This window comes from Colius striatus, chromosome 2, assembly GCF_028858725.1.
Source record: "Colius striatus isolate bColStr4 chromosome 2, bColStr4.1.hap1, whole genome shotgun sequence".
NCBI lineage: Eukaryota > Metazoa > Chordata > Aves > Coliiformes > Coliidae > Colius > Colius striatus.
Genome location: NC_084760.1, coordinates 93,315,400 through 93,336,294, shown reverse-complemented (window position 1 = coordinate 93,336,294; position 20,895 = coordinate 93,315,400). Strand labels below are relative to the sequence as shown.

The following is a 20,895-nucleotide window of genomic DNA, read 5'->3' as shown; positions in this document are numbered from 1 at the left end:
GGCTAAGTTGATGCTCTAATCTTCCCCCTTTCAGGGGCTGCAGCTGGAGAGGAGAGAGGATTTGCTTGGCCTGGGGACTTTTGAAAGCACAGCTCTGTGTGTGCTTTATCCAGCTGTGCCACTCTGGCTTCTGCTTGCCTGGTTTAGAAAACAGTATGGAGTTTTTCCCAAGAAATGCAAGCAATTGCTGATAGCACGGTCTGTTGTTGCCCCTGAGACGGTGTGCCTTACAGCATAGCCCCAGCTCCACTGATGAGACCTTGCCAGGGGACAGCTACAAAATGAGCACTTCTGCAAACCGGCCCCTTAAAGACTTGAAGAGTGCTCTGAATGATTGTTTGGTCAGAGGTGCTAATGATGGGCTAGTGGTGGCCAGTGCAAGTAAAATGAGAGCTTGTCCAAATTTTACATCCAAGACACTTACTAGAACTTATAGGTCTCTCGTGTGTGAGTCTTTGGGAGGAGAGTACCTTTTCACATCCTCTTGCAGCTTTATAGTTACTAAGCTGTCATACAGGCTTAGTTTTAATGGTAGCAAAGTACTAGAGAGCAAAGTGTTTAAAACTGTAAGTAGGAGAGCAATCGAGAATGTCAACTTTATGGCTTAACCATCAGACACAGCTCATGAAGTTAATACAGATGCTTTCTTAAAAAGAAACCTGGCTGATGTTTCAAAACAATATGAGCAGCTCTGTCAAAATGAAGTATGAGATCTAAGCTGCATTTGTGCTCTGCCTCGAGTTGCAGGCTCTTCCTGCCTCAAGTAGGGCAAAATTCCCCTTTATTTCCTCATGAGGAGAGCACACTTTGATTTGTTGATATTGGTGTATTTTGAAGCCAGGCAGACCAAGGGGACAACGACTTTGGAAACATAAATGTTCTGCCTCTGAAGTTTCTTGTAAGTCAGAAGTTTTCCAAAATCCCCTGGTTTTCATTTGGCTTCTTCATTCCAGTCTCTCTTGAGCAGTTGTTTTCTGTAACTTCTCACTGCACAGTTCTAAGCCCCCAGCTAGTAACAATAAATTTCCTCACACAACTACACAGTAGCACATCACGAAACTGCTGTCAGCCTGGGAGCACTTTACAAGTAGAAACTTCTGTCTGATTTCAGAGACCTGACTTAGTTGCAGTCTGAAGAGAAAGCAGCTGGGAAATATCTAGCTTCCTAGTGTGAGAGCTTATTAAAGTTACCACATTTGCTATCCTTTATTTCAGTATGGGTTGTCTTAAGCTGAAAAATCAACCTGTTGATTCAGCTGAAGGCACTATAGTCTTTTAGCCTGCATTGTTACACCTCCTCAAATCTGTAGAGGTCTGCTTATATTTGGTGATTCTTGGATATGCCTTTGGTGAAACTGATACAGGTGTACATGAATATGCCTGAAAATGTTGCAGTGTATATGGGCTTTTCTGCCAGACCATAGAGTTACCCTGCAGAAAAGCTCTAAGTGTACCTAACCTGATTGAGGGGGCTCGTGTTGCAGAGCCAAGTACATATCTACAATCTAGCACGAAAGAATTTGAAAAACATATTTGCCTGCCAAAACTGAGGATGTTCAAGCCTGTGCAGGTATCAGCAGCCAGTAACTGAGCTCTGATATAACTGCTGGACAGGCATTTAAATAACTTCCTTTTGTTTGTGTGTGTGTGTTTTGTTTTTCTCTATTAGAAAGAGAAAAGGAGAAGAGGTAGATGGAAATGTGACTACAAAAAAGAAACAGAAAAAAGAAAAAGAGAAAGAATCAAAGCAGGAAAAACAGCTGAAGGTGAGTTTTAGCTGATCACATCCTAACAACTGCTTCATTACAAGAATGCAGTGTCAGGCACTAACTGAAGAGCTGTGGCTCCTATAGCAGGGCTGTGCTTTGTGCCCAGGCAAAGCAGAGTTGCAGCACAGTCTTCATGCCCTAGTGCATGAGATACCCTGTCACTAATGCTTTGCTGAGGGCGGTTTACCTTGCTGCTTTCTTCTGAAAGACAGGAAGGAAGTTCAATAGGACTTGTGCTTATTGGATTTAGATAATTAGACTAAATGCTTTCTCTGTCAGGGAGGCTGGCTCTGCGGTCCTTCCTGTGCCATCTGGTTATGGGGGCTGAAGCTCTGAGCCTGAGCGTTGTTGCGGAAGAGCTTGGGAACCAATAAATAGCTCATTGTAAAAATTAAACAGAGGTAAAGCACAGAACTAGATTAGTGAGAAGTCATATCTTTTTCATTCTCTAGGGAACTGTGTTGAATTCTTGGGCACAGAGTGTGATAGATCACAGCTTTCTACCTTTCACTTTCTAGAACCTTTTGGGAAGAATTGGCAGTAGAGCATCAGGAATTTTGTATTTATTGAAAGTTTGGCATAGATACTATCCAAGGAAAAAATTAAGAAGCTGCTTTTGCTGCAGTTTAAGTCTTAATGGAGCTGTAGAAAAATGATGTATCTGCTTTTGAACAAAAGTTTTCTGTTTAAGTATGTGGCCGCATATTTAATTTTCAACAAAACTTAGCTGAGATGATACTGAGGTTTTGCAGATCAAGGCAATTTGTGGATCAGGGATAACTGTGGGTTCATTAGGTTTTCTTAACGTCCTTTCAGCAAGCATGATCATAGAATCATAGAATGGTAGGGGTTGGAGGGGACCTCTAGAGGTCATCTGGTCCAACCACCTGCTAAAGTAGGTTCACCTAGATCAGATCACATGGTAATGCATCCAGGCAGACTTCAAAAACCTCCACTGTCCATGGGCAGCCTGTGCCAGGGCTCCCTCACTCTCACAGCCAAGAAGGTTTTTAATGATCATGAACACTGAAAATTAAACCATTTATCCCAGTCAAAAAGTTCTTCCATTTTTTACTGTAGCCAGTGAGTAATATTAAAAAACTATCTGAGTAATTTTAGGATGCTTCTTTGCCGTCCAACACTTTCACTTTTTGTAGAAAAGCCCAAAAGAATGTGTAGGCTACTCCGCACTGCTGCAGGTCACTGATCTGGTAGAAATGCCTCTTACGCTTAGGTGGCTTAAAAGAACAGTGCCAATCAGCATTTCTCATTTTTATTTTAATGAAAGACTCAGATGCATCTACATCCCCACAGTTGTCATGTCAAATAGTTAGCTGGTGTTTGCAAAGGCTGTTGAGAGCTTGCTGAGGGCAGAAGTGTGACAGCAACATGGATTCCACTCTACCTAAAAGCTGTCTCATTAATATTGCTTGTACCTTCTTGCATGGGACAGTGCTGTAAAAGTTACTCCTTGGTCTGTCTTCACATGTACATGATAGAGAAGCCTTCATTTGTACAGAATCCCATAGGGGTGTCCTGCCTGTAATATTGAGAAGAGAATGTATTTACTGAAGCTGCAATGAGCTCATGTATTCATACTGAAATCTGAAGCATGTGGCTTTAAAAGAGTCATAGTGTTCTGGGTAAAATGTGTGACCCTTTACCCTTTTGGTAAAGCTACTGGTTCTTGGTAGAACTGGTTCTAGCTACTAGCTCTTCATCTCACAGTCTGCGTTTAAGATCATCTCACAGTCTGTGTCTTAAAATACTGCGGTCTTGCTAAAACCCTGAACAGATACTTCACTTCCAGGAGTGTTCTTAGAAAACAATCGAATGCAGGTAGCTAAGCTGCTGGGTTTTGTCAACAGGAGCAGACAGAGCTGATCTGGGGCATCAAAGATGAGCTGAGGAAGGTCTGCTCAACTAACGACCTGAAAGAGCTGCTGATTGCCAACAAGCAGGAAGTTCCTTCAGGAGAGAATGCCGTAAGTTGAACTGTGATTGCTTTGCTGTGTGTGTACTGGATCTTAAGCTGAACCAAACTAGTATTGCTGCAAGGTCTGAAGCACGTATCCAGAAAGAAACTTAGTGTAAAGTCGAGTCCTTTTGTCCTGGGCTCTGATAATATTGCTGTTAGGTTTTCTGGTGAAGGGCTGTGTGGTGGTGTGCGATACTGAATTTAGCGCCCTGGTCTCTGTGATCTGCCTTTATTCTGCCATACCCTAAGTGGTATGTGTCTGTGTTGGTGGCTCTTCAAGAGCAGGTTAGTTATGGCACTTTGCATTGCCTCCTCCAACTGTTAAATTATGTAGAAAGAGGCAAAAACAACACCAATTCTTTCCTGGTATCTTTTCTAAAACCAGTCAATTTTCAGTGTATGTAATTTAGTAAAATCATCTCTTTTGGAGCCACACATCACTTTAAGTATTTGTATTTATTAAGACTCTTTGTAAGCAGTGTGGGCCGGGATGTGGGAAGTGTCTAGACTCAAAATGGTCAAGAAATATTCTCTAGGCAAGAAAACCAGGACTTGTCTGAGCCTGTATTCCCCCACCTGCCTACTCATGTGCCCAGATGCAGTCACTTGTCTGTTCCTTGGCTGTTGTTACACAGCTGCCTGGTCAGGTGCCTGCTAGTAGGTTTGCTCTCCTGGATACTGAACCTGGGCAATAGAGACTGCAAGCCACGGGGGCGAGCAGGTATAGTGTGACTAGGGAAACTTGCTGTCATGTCTTTAAGGCATCATAAATCAACCAGTACTGATTAGAGTCTTGGTTTCTGTGACGCATGTGTGTGACAGGCACTGGCAATGTCTTTGTACCAGCAGCCTGACAGCAGTTTTCTTGTGCAGCCCAGTGTTATGTAGTGCGTGGGCTTCCAGCCTCTTTCTGCCATGACCTGTTTTGTATTCTTTGTTGCTTTAGATTTTGGACCGAGTAGCAGATGGGATGGCCTTTGGAGCTCTGCTTCCCTGCGAGGAGTGTAAGGGGCAGTTTGTATTCAAGAGCGACGCATACTACTGTTCAGGGGATATTACTGCCTGGACTAAATGTGTTGCTAAAACACAGACTCCCAACAGGAAAGACTGGGTAATCCCAAAGGTGGGTGTTTACTGCAAATTTCATCATCTGAAGTACATTTCTTAACTGATGTTACCTCTTGTAAGGAGACTGAAAAAGCAGGACTCGGTGTTTGGGATGCCAGAAAGCAGAGTGTGCTGCAGTGCTGAGCAGCTGTGGCAGTGGGGAAGTCCTGTCACAGCTGCATCCCTCCAGGGGTGGGCAGCTAATGCATAACCAAATCATATATTTTTCCAGTAACACTACATTGAAAGAGATGTTGCTGATTTGATTTGAAACTCGTCATTGACCCTCTTCTAGCTTTCTTTTCCTAGTCAGTAAGGCGTATATTTGCCTACTTTAGTATGAATGCTTGGGAAATCCTTTCCAAAAACTACAGGAAATGCCACATCTGCCCAGCACTCAATTTAGCATTTAAATCTTATGTTGGTTTTAAACTGTACTTATGCTTCCATCCCACAGGAGTTTAGGGAAATTCCTTACCTGAAGAAATTTAAGTCTAAGAAGCAGGACAGAGTATTCCCTCCAGATGCCGCTGCGACTGCCAACTCTGTGCCTCCTCCTTCTGCAGCTGCTCCTGTGACTGAGACTCTGTCCACACCCAGAGGTAAGAGGAGGCTGTGTAATGCCACCTCTGGCCAGACAAACGTGCCACCCTCAACAAGCATGCTGTTCTCCTGCTCCTGAACAAGCAGAGCTCTCCTGGCAAAAACCAGCCTAACAATCTCTCATGTGCTTCATCTTTCTAGCCCCAGTAGACTCCATTATGGTGAGCTGCTGGGGCACGTGCGCTTGAGATCTGGGTTGTTACCTAACAAATCTTTTTGGTTATGTTGTTGGTGAGGAAATTGTGAGTTTGCAATGAAGCAGAAACTTGAAGGCAGATGCTGCAAAATGTGTCCCAAGGGAGACCTGAGGTAAAATGCCTTCTTGCTTGGTTTCTTGGGGAACATCAGAGGCCTCCATAATACCAGAAATTCGACACTGTGTTAGGTATAAAAGGCAAGAGGGTTATTTTGGTTTGTTTTTTAAGTCTTCTATTGGGATTTAGCTTCACCAGTCGCTGACTCCCCTTACACAAAATAGATAATGTTGCTTCTAGCCTGCAAACTGGCAAAAGGTTGAACTCCAGAAGTTCTCTGTAGGCTGTTGGAATGAGATGCATGTTTTGGTGCTATAGCCTGTCCACTAAAAGCTATACTGACTTCTTTCTTACTCAGTTTTTTAGCACTGGCCATAGTTTTTGGAGCAGGGGATTATTCAGACTTGATGAAAAGGGTGGCAGTAATTGTATTAAATTTTAAAATTAGCACAGCTAATTTTAGCCAGATAATGTTATTTTAGGCAAAGTAACCCAGGTCCTGATTCTGATTAGCAAGTTGATTCCAATCCAGGTGTGCCCTGAAAGTGAATTCAAAACATGAATCAGGATTAAACCAGGTTGCTTTGTTTGTTCACAATCTAACTAATCTGAGTTGAGGGGAGAGGAGGAAACAAACCCCCCAGTTGATCAAACAGGACTAATAGCATTTATCTTTATCAGTGCAGATACGCTCTTAGACACTTGCCATGTTCTGAACCCACCCTGCAATGCAAAATGTTGACACAATGATAATGGAGCTTTCAGGTGGTTGCCAGTTTGCTCCTGACTTGTTATGGGGTTTACATGGTACAACCTTGCATTGTCTATAAGATCGAGACTTGAATGTGCCGTAATGTAGGAACACTGTTTCTTGAGATTCTCTTTCTCCAGTCCCTCAAAACCAAATTCCATTTTGAAGAGGCAGAAGCTTTCGTGTTACAGTGAGTTTCTTCCATGCAGTCCTGGCCTCAACAGGAGAAGCAGAGCAGAGTCTCTAGTATCTAGTAGCACAGTGCTGAAGCAGATTGCTTTTTAAGTTATTATTATTGCTTTAAAAACCTAACAAAACAGAAAAGGGCAGGCTAGTGATGTGCCTACATATCCATGTTCCCTGACTTCCATCCCTTCTGTTTGGTGGTGAGTGCTGAGCTTTGTTGCGTTTCCTAGGGGATGAGTAACTTCCACTTGCTTAGCACAGGTCAGACCTGCTTGGGCCCTTGTCTCCCTGCCAGCTGGGCTGACTGTAGTGAGTGTGGGAGATGTCATCCCTTTATGCTTGTCATTTGTCTGGGGTATGATGTGGGGGGGTAGGACGGGACTCTTGTGTTTATTTTTGACTTGGTGACTTATTTCTGAACACCCAGACAAACCACTGACCAATATGAAGATCCTGGTTATTGGAAAGCTGTCAAAGAATAAGGAGGAGGTGAAGGGCATCGTGGAGGACCTGGGAGGAAAGATGACGACAACAGCTAACAAGGCCACCCTGTGCATCAGCACACAGAGTGAGCAGCGATGCCTTGGGCACTGGTAGCACTGGTAACAGAGCTACATGGATTACAGAGAACTTGCATCCCCAGAGCTCTGGGGATCAGTGTTTGGATTAGGAGGAGTGTTTTGTGTGCACACGTGGCCTTAGTGTGCTTGGAAAAGTAAAGGCAGATGTTTGCTGTTTGAGTTTTATCACCTAGCACATTAACCCCATGGGTTGTGCCATAAGGCTCTATTGTGTCTGTAGCAGCTGGAGCTCAGGTCTGAATGCAGACTGTGGTGGTGTACAGGCCACCCTTGTAGGGATGATGGGAGCTGTGTCCCTGCTTACCTTGGAGAAGCTACTGAGCTGACTCTGGGTGCCTGAGGGCAGTTGTTTTCTCTGATGGCAACTTAGGATCTCTGCCCCCTGTTTGAGTCAAGATGTAAACCAACTGCTGCAATAGGAAATCTGCTCCCACCTGGCAGGAGATCCAAGAGGGACTGTTCAGCCCCAGCCTAGCTCTCCTTCAGGACCAGGCAGGTAAAAGAGGAGTGTTTCTGCTCTAGCCCAAGCTGCAGCTTTGAGCTGGTGGAGCGTTTTGCTCTACAAAGAATATGGTGAATCCAAACTGCAGTGGAATTGTGTTTCCACAAAGTGTTATGGAGGCCTGAATCATGGCCAGAGGGAGGGGCTGATGTCTGAAACCTCACTAATAGTTTGTTCTTTTTTTTTTGGTTTTCTTTCCTGTTTCCCACTCTGCCTCTGCAGAGGATGTGGAGAAAATGAGCAAGAAGATGGAAGAAGTGAAGGAGGCCAAAGTCCGTGTGGTCTCAGAGGAGTTTCTTCAGGATGTGAAATCCTCCAGCAAGGATTTTCAGGAGCTTGTGTCTCTCCGTGCGCTTTCACCTTGGGGTGCGGAGGTGAAAATGGAGCACGAGGAAATGGCCGTGGATGGGAAGTGCAGCAAGCCCCCAAGTATGAAGAGTGCTGGAAAGGTCAAAGAAGAACAAGGTAAAGAACAATGCAATTGTTTCTCTGCAGGCCTGTTCAATGCTGTGCATGCACAAAGCAAACCTTAGTATAGCCTGTCTGTGCCCTTTCCTTGAGTTCTCTGTCCTTTCTCTCATATAAATAACAACACCTCGGGGCAAGTCTAGCTTTAAGTAAATGGGAAGCTAGTTCCTGAACTGGTTCTTGTTTTTGCTTGGTTCGGTCTTGATAGATCTCCTGTGCCGTATGTGCCCAGGCTCCCTGACATTAGTTCAATCTCTTTGTCATAACACATCGGCTTCTCTGACAGTGTGGGTCAGCATTGGAGCTCCAAGAAGATGCTGGGACACCAAGGTATCACAGACACTACCATGATCCCCCAAGGGGTGTTCACAAGTGAGAAAATACTGATATCCAGAGCAACAGGTCTTCATTCTGCTTGGCTTAGAACGTAACATTTTTTAAAATGAAGGAGGAAAAACATCCAACACCAATGGGATTCCTCCACAATGTCATAGAGAGCTTTTGCAAATGCTGGACAGGGAACAAAGCCGTCAGACCTGCTTTCCTAGCCTCAAAACCCATTGTTCTCCATGCATAAGTTTCTTCTCTATACATTCTTCTCCAAGCATAAGTTTCTGTCATACAATTGGGTGTGTTATCACCAGATTATCTCACAGCACTGCCATCTCTGGGGGACCTGAACACTCCTCATGCCCTGTGATGTTTTTAAATGCCACTTAAATACAATCACAAATGTGACTTTCATCCTCTCTGCAAGTGAAAAAATTATATGGCCCACCCTTTGGGGCCAAAAGGAAGGAGAGGGATGGAATCTGGGGAGATGCAATTTTTTCACTGAATTGGCAGGATGGGGACTGTGAATTGGCTGCTAAAGCCAGGTTAAAAAAAAACATTTTGCTCTGGTACTAGGAATCTGACTTGAAGTCTCCTTAGGGTGGTAATTATGCAAATTGAGAATTTAAATGTTGATTCAAGTCAGACTGTGTTGCCTACTCCTGAAAAAAATTAACTCTTTGCTTTGCTGCAGGACCTAGCAAGTCTGAAAAGAAAATGAAGCTAACAGTTAAGGGTGGAGCAGCAGTAGATCCTGATTCTGGTGAGTGATAACAATGACTACCCCTGCACTACAGAGTCTTCAGGACTTGTGATCTTTTACAAGCTGATTTTCTGTGAAAGGATTAGGGTTCCATAAAAGGAATGTGATTTTTTTTTTTTTCTTACTGTCAAAGGAAGGGTATTGATTGACATCCAAAGCTGGTTCTTGCAGGATTTTCTAGGGCAACTTTCTGAAGGACCAATTAAAACTTGTTCAGCTTCAGGAGCATCTGTGAGTGGGGTGAGCCAGCACAGACCACAGGTCTAGCCTGAGTGTCTGCCCTTAGTCTCTCTGGGGGGTGGCTGATGCTACTCTCCAAACAAATGTACATTATATTGAGCGTTCATACTGCATCCAAGGCCAGCCTTTGGTTTTTCAGTCCATTTGTTAATGTGATGCCTGCAGAGCTGTATCTCTCTAGAGAATTCCTTCAGCCAGTCACACAGTGTTACATACTGGATTTTAGATGGTCTTTTATAGATTTTTTTTTTCTCTATAGTTAAAATCAATGTTCATGCTCAGAGTTTGTTAAAAACATGCCTCAAATAGTTTTCAGTGAACATGTGGTCACTGTTTTTGCAGTATTTTTTATAAGAGTCGCACTACTTCATGAAACGTTTGGGTAAGCGCCGATGCAGGAAGGAGACCTAAAGCGATAACCTCCTCTGTTTTTCTGCTTTGTTTCTCATCTTTAGGTTTGGAGGATTCTGCTCATGTCTTTGAGAAGGGTGGAAAGATTTTTAGTGCAACCCTGGGCCTTGTAGATATTGTGAAAGGAATAAATTCCTATTATAAACTGCAGCTGCTAGAGGATGACAGAGAGAACAGGTGAGTTTGGTTTTCATACTTTTTGTGCACTTTTTTTCCAGTAAGTATAGGACTTTTGGCATGTACAAGAGTATGGTATGAGTAAAATAGCTTTGTGAGGAGATAAAAATATATTTATCTAAAAAAAACCAAAACAAAACCAAGAAATACCCACAAGAAACAACCACAAACAAAACAACCAAACAAGAAGTGACCCCTGGGAACATCTCAGTTCTATGTAGAGATATTTCTTTGTGGTGTTGACAAAATCTGTGTTGGGAGGTAAGTTTGCAGAATTGCTTGTGGTGGTGTTCACCTTGGGATGAACAAGGCACATCTCGTTAGTGTCTGAGTTAACTGGCTAACAGGAGGGCCCAGTAACTGGTGGTTGCCCTTGAAAGTACAGAAGCAGAATTTGGTGAAGACTTATCTGTTCTGACATCAAGACCTCACATGTAAACTCTTGTGATGTTGGGAATTTTTCCCATATTCTCTGTCTTACTCTTCTAATTGCAGAGGTGTAAGCTTAGGAGATAAAACCAGATTCTGGTTATTGTACCACAACATAATCCTGAATAGAGTGTCCTCAGTCTTAACAAAGCACTCTGAAATGATCAGGGGACGGTGATGTGTATAGTTTTCCATTCTCTTCAGATGTATGGCAGAGGTCTGTCCAGTGGTCATGTTACTGAACAGATAAAGAAATGGAGAGCATTCTTTAAAATGAAGCTGCCCACATACCTCAAGCGTGTAAGGGACACACAGAAATCAAGGGGAGCTAATGGTTGTCGACAGCAACCATGGATCAGCTGTGGATTCATCACACCTTACCATGTTCATAATGAGCTTTTGTTGACGACTTTTATATGTGGGGTTTGTAACTGGGTCTGTGATTCAGTCCACAGAGGGGTCTCGGTGCCTACATTTTGTGCCTCACAAATTGGAAAGGGTGATTGATTGTATCCCTGTGAGTACTGTGGAAGCACAGCCAAGGTGGTGTCAGTAATACAAACAAATTCTTGAATTACTTGGTTTCTCTAGAAATCTGAACTCTAGGACCTTGAGTCATAGGCTTAAAGAAGCATGGTGTTTGTTTCTCAAATATATGACCCCAAATGTCTGGAGATTTGTATTTGTGAAATGTTAACACTGAAATATTATCCTCTCTTGCTATGCACACAGCCTTAGAGCTGAAGATCTGGTTTGTTAACAGTGAGTGTTGTGGTTTTTTACACCAGTCCTTGGACACGTGCTCTGTGATGGCTGTTCTGTTGCTCCCCTGCGGTTGCCAATAGGGAATATCTTCCATAAAATGAACAGTATGCAAACGGCTGATTCACATGGTTATGGCAGGATCAGTTTCTTTTGTCCTGAGATCTAGAGCCAGAGTATCTTATGTCTTTTCTTTTCTCACATTTCACTTCTCTAGATACTGGGTGTTCAGATCTTGGGGTCGCGTGGGCACCGTCATTGGGAGTAACAAGCTGGAGCAGATGCCATCTAAAGAAGATGCTGTTGAACACTTCCTGAATTTGTATGAAGACAAAACTGGCAATTCTTGGCATTCAAAAAACTTCACTAAATATCCAAAGAAGTTCTACCCACTGGAAATAGATTATGGACAGGTAACTCTGAAATGTCGCTATACCGGGCAGAGCATTGCTCAGCTGCTTTGCTAGAGCTGTGGGATGACTTACACAACAAACCCGAGGAGTGAAGCACCGGTGCAGCTGTTGCGTCTTCTCTGTGCTACAGAAAGAGAGCTGTAAATCAAGGAGTGTCATGCATTAAATAGATGTATTGGGAAAAGAACTACCTTTCCATTGTCAAGTCTGAAGTTCTTTTAGCTCTCATTCCTGTTTACTGTGTACTACTAAGGATGTTAATTTGAAGTTAATTCAGCTGTCATTTTACATATGTCCTATTTGGAAACACTATTTTCTTTTCTTTAGAATAGATACTTCTCATTTATCTTCTACATTCAAAATCCTCCCAAATGCTGAAGCAACTCATATGCAGCATTCTGCTTAGTGCACATATCGAGCAGGCTGAGAGAGAAATGATTCATTGCCAGTAAGATTCCACAATTTAGATAGCTAAGCTAAATAAGGTTCTGTCCCTTCTGCCCAGTGTTCGTGTGGTTATTTAAAGGCATATCCATAGCTGAAACCATTTGCAGATAAGATAGTAGAATGCTGTTAATAACCATAAAGATCCCAGAGAACAATTTTTCAAGCCGTTGCATTTTTCTGTGGCCAAATTACCAGATGTCATCTTTCAGTATGAAGCAGTCTGTGTTTAGCTTAATTTCTGCAGATGTGAATATTGCAGTGGCAAAGTGTCTGCTACGCTGCAATGTATGGTGATATTCTGAAGCATCTGGCAGATGATTTATTTGTGCAATGCTCTATCTGTGAAAGCATCTAGATGGTGTTATGGCTAGTTGATGATTTCTGTGCTCGTGTGTCACAGGTTTTGTTATAAAAACTTAGTGAAATTAGTTATTGCATCTCTATTTTGTCATAAAAGCAACAGAGTGGCTTAACTCATTTTTTCATCTCGGGGTGTCTATGCAGGAGAAAGTTTGCAGAAAAAGTAATGAATACCGTTGCTTGTGGTGAAGCAGAGATGCAGAGAGTTCCTGTTCCCTTGATCCAACTTATATTTTACAGTGCAGCCTTTTGAAATAATACCTTCCAAATTACTGCATAGAGGGATTTTAACCCACTTTGTTCCACAGTGTCAGAGCAATGTCCCACGCTCCCCATGAACTTCAAGCTAGTCATAGTATGCATACACTAAATTTGCTTTGAGTTGTTACCATGGCAGCCAGCCTGTTACTTTTATCCTTTGTGATTTTGCTAATTCCGGTACTATTTTTACCTCCCAGGATGAAGAAGCTGTCAGAAAATTGACAGTAGGTGCTGGGACAAAATCGAAACTTGCTAAGCCGATCCAAGACCTTATTAAGATGATCTTTGATGTGGAGAGCATGAAGAAAGCGATGGTGGAATTTGAGGTGACTGCACACATTGATGTTTCTCACTTCTAACCCACCATCCTACTTCCACAGCCAGAAGCGAGTTCTTTGCAATCCAGGGTGCATCACACTTCCGAGAAGCCGGTGTGAATTTTAGGTCAGCCTTCAAATAAGGACAAGAGCCAGAATTTGCCAAGCACTGCAAGTAGTAATTAGACTGACAGGTGCAGTTTTAAAAACCTGGGTGTGTTCTTTGTTCTTCAATGGGGAACATCTGTATTGGCATCTTCAATTTAACAAGCCAATGAGAAACTCCTCCACCAGTCCTGGAATCAGTGATCATTCTATGGTTTTGTGTGTTTGTTTTTCCAGTGACACATACATTATGAGGACTGTTGGCTGAGTGCTTCTAAAATATTAACACTGATAATTTGCTGGTGATGTGAGGCTAGAGGCACTTCTATTTTTTATGAGCACTGAACCACATTTGGAGGCAGGGGCAGCACTATCATTGCTTTAGGTAGGAAATGAACATGCAGCTCAGACTTGAGAAACGCTGCCAGTTGATACATGCACTAATGAAGTGCCATGATGAAGTCCAGATCCTCTTCTTACTGAGGCCAAACTCCAGAGGACATTGTTATTGTTTTTCTCAGTTGTCCTAATAATACCCTGTTTTTATCCATTCTTCTTTCTTCTGTATTTCTTGATCGATGCTTCTGACAGACTTTAAGAGGACAGTCTGCTAGTATGATCTCTCTCCTTGCATAGTAATGGTTTTACTGGTGTCCAGAGATCCTGCAGTTTGTTTTAATGCAGCCATTCAAACTGGGTTGATTCTAAATAACAAATCTCAGTTTTCTTCAACCAGCTTAGTTATCCTTCCCTAAGACTTTGTATTTAAGCAGCTGTTGTTTGCTCTTTGTATCAGTATTTTGTGTATCTACGTTTCAGAACAGGCTTTGCACCATTTCATACTTCTTATCTGAGACCTTTGACGTGTCTTGCCCAACATTTCACAGTACCTTGGATTAATTGTGTTCTTGTGTATCTTTAGTGCTTCTTTACTTCAGAGTCTTCTAAAATATTAATAATTTTCTGTAACTGAAACTAGCTGAAGACTTTGAACTGATCATCGTCTGATGTCATCTGATTTTGTACAACTCTGTTAAAACTGTGCTAATTCATGCCATCTGCAGAACTATAGGAGATCTGGGGGTCCAGATGGGCCTGTCTTCCTATTGGATTTATCTTCTTGTACTGTTGCTGCCGAACAGCTGCTTTCTGTTAGAGGAAATAACATTTTTTCCTAGCTAGAGGTTTGTGTGCATCCTGAGAAAACGGCTGCTGGCTTCCTTTCATCAGCCTGATCTCAAGTATTTCATTCCATCCAGGCACCCTCGCTCTGCCACAGCTGTAGCAAATTCTGAATCTTTCTGTTACATGACAGTAGATTTATCTGATTTAGCATTTCTCTTCCTACTTTTAATTTACCTTTCAAGTGTTTTACCTCACCGAGCATACGAGAGTTTATTACCAGGATCCGTATCATTGCCTTCCATTAAATGGCTGAGTCTGTTCAAGTGCTGTGTCCTCTCTTGTCTGGATAGAAGGCAAATGTCTCCCTCGCCCCTTGGCTGCTTTGCTCTTTTGACGCACCTAATGATAATGCTTTGGGTGCAGTTTAGCTTTGGATTAGCTCTGCAGGGCTCTGCTGACCTCCCGTGACTCATAGGAGACATAAATTCTAGCCCTTTGGCGGTATGTGGGCTCTGTAAGAGAGATATTACTCGATCACATTGCTGGGACATGCGTTGCTTTATAGGTATTAGTATTTCATGTGTTAGTGCTTATATGTGTTAGTTTATAGGTTTATGTGACTTACAGTTAGTGTAGGTGTTCGCAGCTATTCTGCACATGCAGTTCCCATGGGCCATTTTACTTTTCCATGTCCTTCATGATTTTATATGGGTGGATGGTACTTGACAAGAAACTATTGGCCAAAAAAGTTTAGGAGCTACATATATATTGCAAGTTGTTTTTCAATAGGTTGTTAATCTTGGGCTTTGTGACTGTTGTGTCCTCAAGACATGATCGCTTTTGAAGCCTGTCTTCTCTCTTGTAGTCCATCTTGGCTTTTCTTGGTATCTGGCTTTATGTATGCTTAGCTGCAGCTAAAGGTGAAAGCTCTCATAAGCCTGGTAAAGAGTGGAAATGTCCATGTAAAGTCATTTTCAGGGCTTTCACACCAGGCTGTAGCCTAGAAGAGCTTTCCAAGTTCAGCTTGCAGAGAAGATTTGCTGAGTTTCTTAGCTCTGTAGTGAATAAATAATGTGGAACCTAGCCAGATGGTACATGATATTCATGGTTTTATAGAATCTTCTGTCCCTGAGATGTCCCTACCAAGTTAGGTGAAAGCTAGTTTGATCTGCTTTTATATATATGTGGTTTTTGTAAAAGACACCATTGGACTTGACTTTTCTCTAATGTTTTTACATTCAGATGGTCCTTAATTATGCGAGGATTTAATGCAAATACAAAACTCTCCCAAGATCCATCAATACACAAACAGAAGCAGCATATAAATTAAATCAGTGAACAAATGTGGGCAACCAAGACATCGATTTATATTAGCTGCTTTTTTCCTGGTTTGTTTTTTCATTGAATGCAAAGCATCTTATAACCTCTTTGCGTTTGACTCTTGGTAGTTGTAAGGTAAAGTTGGAAGTAGGTGTCTTGGTTGTACCTAGAGACACAGGGGATCCTATGAACGAGCATTGTGTCATTCAGTTTGCTCTTTCCTAGCCTGAAATGTATGGTTACTGAAGTGACTGAGGAATCTCTGACATTAACTCAATATTAAACTTCTAGCCAGATACCTGGTACCCTCTTTCTGTGTTGCCCTAGCATGCATACTTAGTTACCTACTGCAGTATTCCTTTGCTTATGGGATATCTTCTCAGCAGTGTGTGCTGTCCTTCTGACATCGTTCCTCAATCTATAGAGATCAATCCCAAGTCTGAAATGTTTCCATTCTTTGTGTGATCAGTCCTACCAGGATGGTGAAATTTGCTCCCTAGAAACTAGAGCGAGAATGCTGCATTGGTTTCAATGTAGCAAAATCATGTTTTAATCATTTAAATCTTCATCAGATTGACCTGCAGAAGATGCCATTGGGAAAACTGAGCAAGCGGCAGATCCAGAGCGCGTACTCCATCCTTAATGAGGTTCAGCAGGTGAGCATGAAAGAGGTGTTCAAGCAAGAGGGGCATTCAGAAGTTAGTTGTTCTGTGCTTGGAGTGGGACGAACACTGAGCTGTGGATATAAAGATTTGTGTCCTCTCTCGCTGGAGAGTAGGATGTGGCTTCCACAGGTAAATATTTCTCTTTACTGGCAGTACTTGTGTCTTTCACAATTTTGTAGCACAAACTTCAGGCTGAGCCAGACATAAACGGCAGCTGAGCAAATGAAGTTTTTGCGTCTTGATCTAGAAGTGAGTAGATATTTCCATTCCAGAGAGGTCTGAGGATGAGAATAAAGGTTGGCACGGGAAAGAGTCTGACTTCACGACATTATTGTATTTACACATCACAATCTGGACTGTTCCAAGAATCAGTACATAGTATTGCCTGAACAGCTTGCAAAAGCATACCAGCATACTCCCATGTTTTGTTGTGGGCTCGCTGGCAAAGCATAGATATGGGAAGTTTTATTTCAGTTGTTAGAGAACAATATCAGAACCTTGCCAAGGACAGGCACCCCTTTCCATATCTAGAAGCTTTTATTTACCTTCCGGAAACATAGTCCCCATTAGGTTTTTCACATACCAGAAATTCTGTGTATTTCTGTGCAAGTACTGTGACTTAGTCATGCAAAACAATTAGATACAGTTACCCTTTTTAGTTCTGTGAGACTTTCAGCATTAACATTATTGTGCTTCTGTGTATTAGTCCTCAAGTTTCCTACTGGTGCTTGTTGTGTTGTCTAGGCGGTTTCTGACAGTGGATCAGAATCCCAGATCTTGGACCTCTCCAACCGCTTCTATACTCTGATTCCTCATGACTTTGGGATGAAGAAGCCACCTCTCCTAAATAACTTGGAATACATTCAGGTATTGACTGGAAGCAGTATGTTGTTTACAGGAAACAGTCCTGATACCAAGCATTTAAGACAGAACTTGTGAGATTTTAAGACTTTAATCTCATGCTTTTGTGAAGTTAAGCTTGTTTTTCTGCAGAGTATATTTTTGTTTAAGTGCATATATGTTTGTATACATGTATTTATGTAGATGGTATTACAGTATGTGGTATTAGATGATATAAAAATGTATTAGAATATGTGTTCTATATTATAGTTATTTATAGCGGGGTGTGTGTGTGTGTTTTAGTATACTGAAATATATAGATTTTTTTTTAAAGGCTGTAGTGCTGTATTGTTGGATGGCAGTGTATGGACAGTGATTTTTAGTTTGGGCTATTTCAGAGTTACTCTGAACACGTCAACAGCACAAGTAAAACACCTGTTTCAATTCTTCAGGCTAAAGTGCAAATGCTGGACAACTTGCTTGATATTGAGGTTGCTTACAGCCTTCTCAGAGGTGGAAATGAAGATGGAGATAAAGACCCAATTGACATCAACTATGAAAAACTTCGAACTGATATTAAGGTAAAGGAAATGAAAGTAAATGAGTGACTGTGAATACAAACTGGTGTCCTGTTAGTTTGGAGTGTAACAAATCACCTAAACTGTTAGTGGAGAGATGTCTTGGCTTGAGTTCAATGAAAGGCCACCAAGACATTTAAGGGACCAGAGCATGTGTTGTACAAGGAGACAGTGAAACAGCAATGGCTTCTTAGTCTGGAGAAAGAAGGCTTGAGCAATATGTCATCAATGTCTATGAATACCTGATGAGGAAAGGAAGTAAAGAAGACAGAGACAGACTCTTCTCAGTGGTTGCCAGTGACAAGAGGCAGTAGGCACAAATTGAAATACAGGAGATTGTATTTAAACAAACAAAAAAACTCTTGATGATGATATTTGGTTTGGGGTTGGTTGGTTTGTTTGTTTGTGGTCAAACACAAGAAAAGGTTGCCCAGAGAGGCTGTGTAGGTCCCGTTCTTCAAGGTGTGGAAAGCCTAGCTGGACTCAGACTGTGGCAGCCTCCTCTAGCTGACCTTGCGTTGAGCAAGGGAGTGAAAAATCATCTCGGTTTCCAGAGGAGCTTTTCCGCCTCGGGTATTCTGTGACTGAGTGTACCTGTAAGTTTCTATCTGGGAGTAAATTTCCACCTAAATGATAAAGGAGACTTAAATTGGGGAGTTGCAGGCGTATGGTGGATGTTGTTAATGTTATAAGAAGCCTGCTACTTTGTATGCTAAAGGAGCTTCTCTTGTTTGTCTCTTTGCAGGTTGTTGACAAAGATTCAGAAGAAGCCAAGATTATAAAGCAATATGTGAAAAATACTCATGCTGCTACTCACAATGCATACGATCTCAAAGTCGTGGATGTAAGATGGGCAATATTGGAGTTTAAGTTTGTGAAGATGGACTCTTCTAACTCAACTTACTTGTTCACAATTTTCTTTTATTTTTGAGTAGCTTATCCAGATTCCTTTGTTGAAGGGATAGATGGTTTGATAGGCCAATTGCTGTTTAATACAATAGTTAAAGTCAAGGCAGAGATGAGTCTTAGGCTTACCAAGGTGTCTTTGGGAGGGGTGTTTTTAATTAAATTGGCTTTAAATAGGAGGCCGAGGAGTAATCATCTAAAATTGACCCTTAGGTCACTGAGTGGTTTTTCAGAAAAACTATGTCTCGTGAAATGCAGGAGGAAAGATGGAGAAGTAATTGATAACAAGTACCCTGTGATCAGTGCTACCTGTTTTTTGCTAGCATGGCATAGCAAACAGCAAATACTAAAAAACATCGAGATCCATTGTCTTATCAGACTACTGTATACTTCAGACTGGATGTTCAAGGGGTTTTTTTTTTTTCATGTGATTAGTTGCACAGAGGTAAGGTTTTTCTTTGCTTGGTTGTTCTTCTTCTCTTATCCCATTTTTTTTGAACCGAAGATCTTCAGGATTGAGCGTGAAGGAGAGAGTCAGCGTTACAAGCCATTCAAGCAGCTTCACAACCGGCAGCTGCTGTGGCACGGCTCCCGCACCACCAACTTCGCTGGGATCCTCTCCCAGGGTCTCCGGATAGCTCCCCCCGAAGCTCCTGTGGTATGTTAAACCCGTGCTCTGCCTGCATTCACCCCTGTGGAAGCCCAGAGGTGGCCACAGGCAGGGACAACCTAAGCAGGACAATTTTTTTGGGGGGGGGCGGGGGGGCGGGCAATGTTACCTCTCAGCATGCAGGCAATGTTGTGTGTCCAGAGTGGATTTCTGACTGGTCTCCATGAGAACTCAAGTTGTAACTTTGCTCTTCTGGAAGCCCAGCTAGGTGCATTCAGTGCTGCCTCTGTGGTGTTGTCTCAATATTTGTGTTTCTTTTTTTTCCTTTTGTTGCTTGCAGACTGGCTACATGTTTGGGAAAGGCATCTATTTTGCAGACATGGTATCCAAGAGTGCTAACTACTGTCACACATCTCAAACTGATCCCATAGGCCTAGTACTACTAGGAGAAGTTGCCCTTGGAAATATGTAAGTAACTTATGAAGAGTATGTACCAAATGTGCTTAATGTATCACGGTAGAAGGTGATGCTGTAATTTTAAGTCCTTTCTCCAGTGTGAAGAAAGAACATTTTATACTTCTTTGGAAACATGATTTCTTTTTTCTTAATAGGAGAGCTAGTTGGCAGGGGAGAAAAAACAAAATCAGTGTTGCATGTCTAGGATCTTATACCAAGTGCCAGTATCATTACAATTAGTAACTGAGACAAAGAAGGAAGGCGGCTGAGTTCCAAAGTGTAGAATCTCAATTAATTTTATATTAACTCACTATAAAGTAGAGGCTGAAAAAAAAATAATGCTGTTTTTCACCAAGATAGTTTAAGATGAGTGTAAAATGCTATTGTTTATTCTCTGTGCTGTCCAGGTATGAGCTAAAGAATGCCTCTCACATAACAAAATTGCCCAAGGGAAAACACAGCGTGAAAGGTAAGCATTACTAGTCAGTAATCTGTTACTAATGGCAAACTCACCGTGTGGCTTTCTTCTTAACAAAGTGTCGTCATTTCATAGTTGTGTTTCCTTTAAGACTTTGCATAGCGTTGTCCTATAGTCGCATCTGTATGTGTGTACATGGTGTTTTGAGATGGGAGCTAGTACACTTTAAATGCTAAGACTGAAGTTAATGTGGTGCCTGAAGTTCAGGAAGAAACTTCCATTTGATGTTAACACAAGAGAAAGATGTAAGATGCATTCTCCAGCTTCTCACTCACTTTGATCGTAACAATACAATGTGTTTTAGAAGAAAGATGAGAGGTTTGATAGATCAGAAGAATAATTGTTTAGCTTTCAAAGTGCCTTAGAAGCTTGGAGAAAAGGGAAAATCCAAGAATAAAAGTTCATATGAAACATCTGTTCTCATTACATTTCTATCTGCAAAAAGTATCAGTGTATTGCACTGAAAAAGATGATGAGAGAAAAGACTTAGCTCTTGAATTCAAGCAAAAGAAATGGTAATCAGGACTATCTTCTGTACCAAGATGGGAGAGTGGAGAACAGTAACATTCAGCAATGAGTGGCTTTTCTTAAACTATTCATTTTGAGAGGCTTAAAAAATCAGTTGCCTAAAATAAAATGTGACTTAGCATCTTTTTCAATACATACTACTCACGCTAATATGGATGTCAAATCAGATTTG

General features: G+C 41.9%; 1 protein-coding gene across 1 annotated transcript in view; it reads left to right on the top strand.

The window, feature by feature from the left end:
- PARP1 (poly(ADP-ribose) polymerase 1) overlaps nucleotides 1-20,895 on the top strand; it is a 34,091-nt gene that overhangs the window by 10,711 nt on the left and 2,485 nt on the right. Inside the window, exons 5-21 of the mRNA XM_061991525.1 lie at nucleotides 1,670-1,766; nucleotides 3,638-3,754; nucleotides 4,694-4,870; nucleotides 5,312-5,456; nucleotides 7,076-7,216; nucleotides 7,954-8,196; nucleotides 9,227-9,295; nucleotides 9,991-10,123; nucleotides 11,532-11,727; nucleotides 12,993-13,121; nucleotides 16,235-16,318; nucleotides 17,072-17,194; nucleotides 17,620-17,748; nucleotides 18,491-18,589; nucleotides 19,157-19,309; nucleotides 19,602-19,729; nucleotides 20,125-20,186. Of these exons, the coding sequence (XP_061847509.1) occupies nucleotides 1,670-1,766; nucleotides 3,638-3,754; nucleotides 4,694-4,870; nucleotides 5,312-5,456; nucleotides 7,076-7,216; nucleotides 7,954-8,196; nucleotides 9,227-9,295; nucleotides 9,991-10,123; nucleotides 11,532-11,727; nucleotides 12,993-13,121; nucleotides 16,235-16,318; nucleotides 17,072-17,194; nucleotides 17,620-17,748; nucleotides 18,491-18,589; nucleotides 19,157-19,309; nucleotides 19,602-19,729; nucleotides 20,125-20,186 (2,225 nt within the window). The remainder of the gene's footprint in view (nucleotides 1-1,669; nucleotides 1,767-3,637; nucleotides 3,755-4,693; nucleotides 4,871-5,311; nucleotides 5,457-7,075; nucleotides 7,217-7,953; nucleotides 8,197-9,226; nucleotides 9,296-9,990; nucleotides 10,124-11,531; nucleotides 11,728-12,992; nucleotides 13,122-16,234; nucleotides 16,319-17,071; nucleotides 17,195-17,619; nucleotides 17,749-18,490; nucleotides 18,590-19,156; nucleotides 19,310-19,601; nucleotides 19,730-20,124; nucleotides 20,187-20,895) is intronic.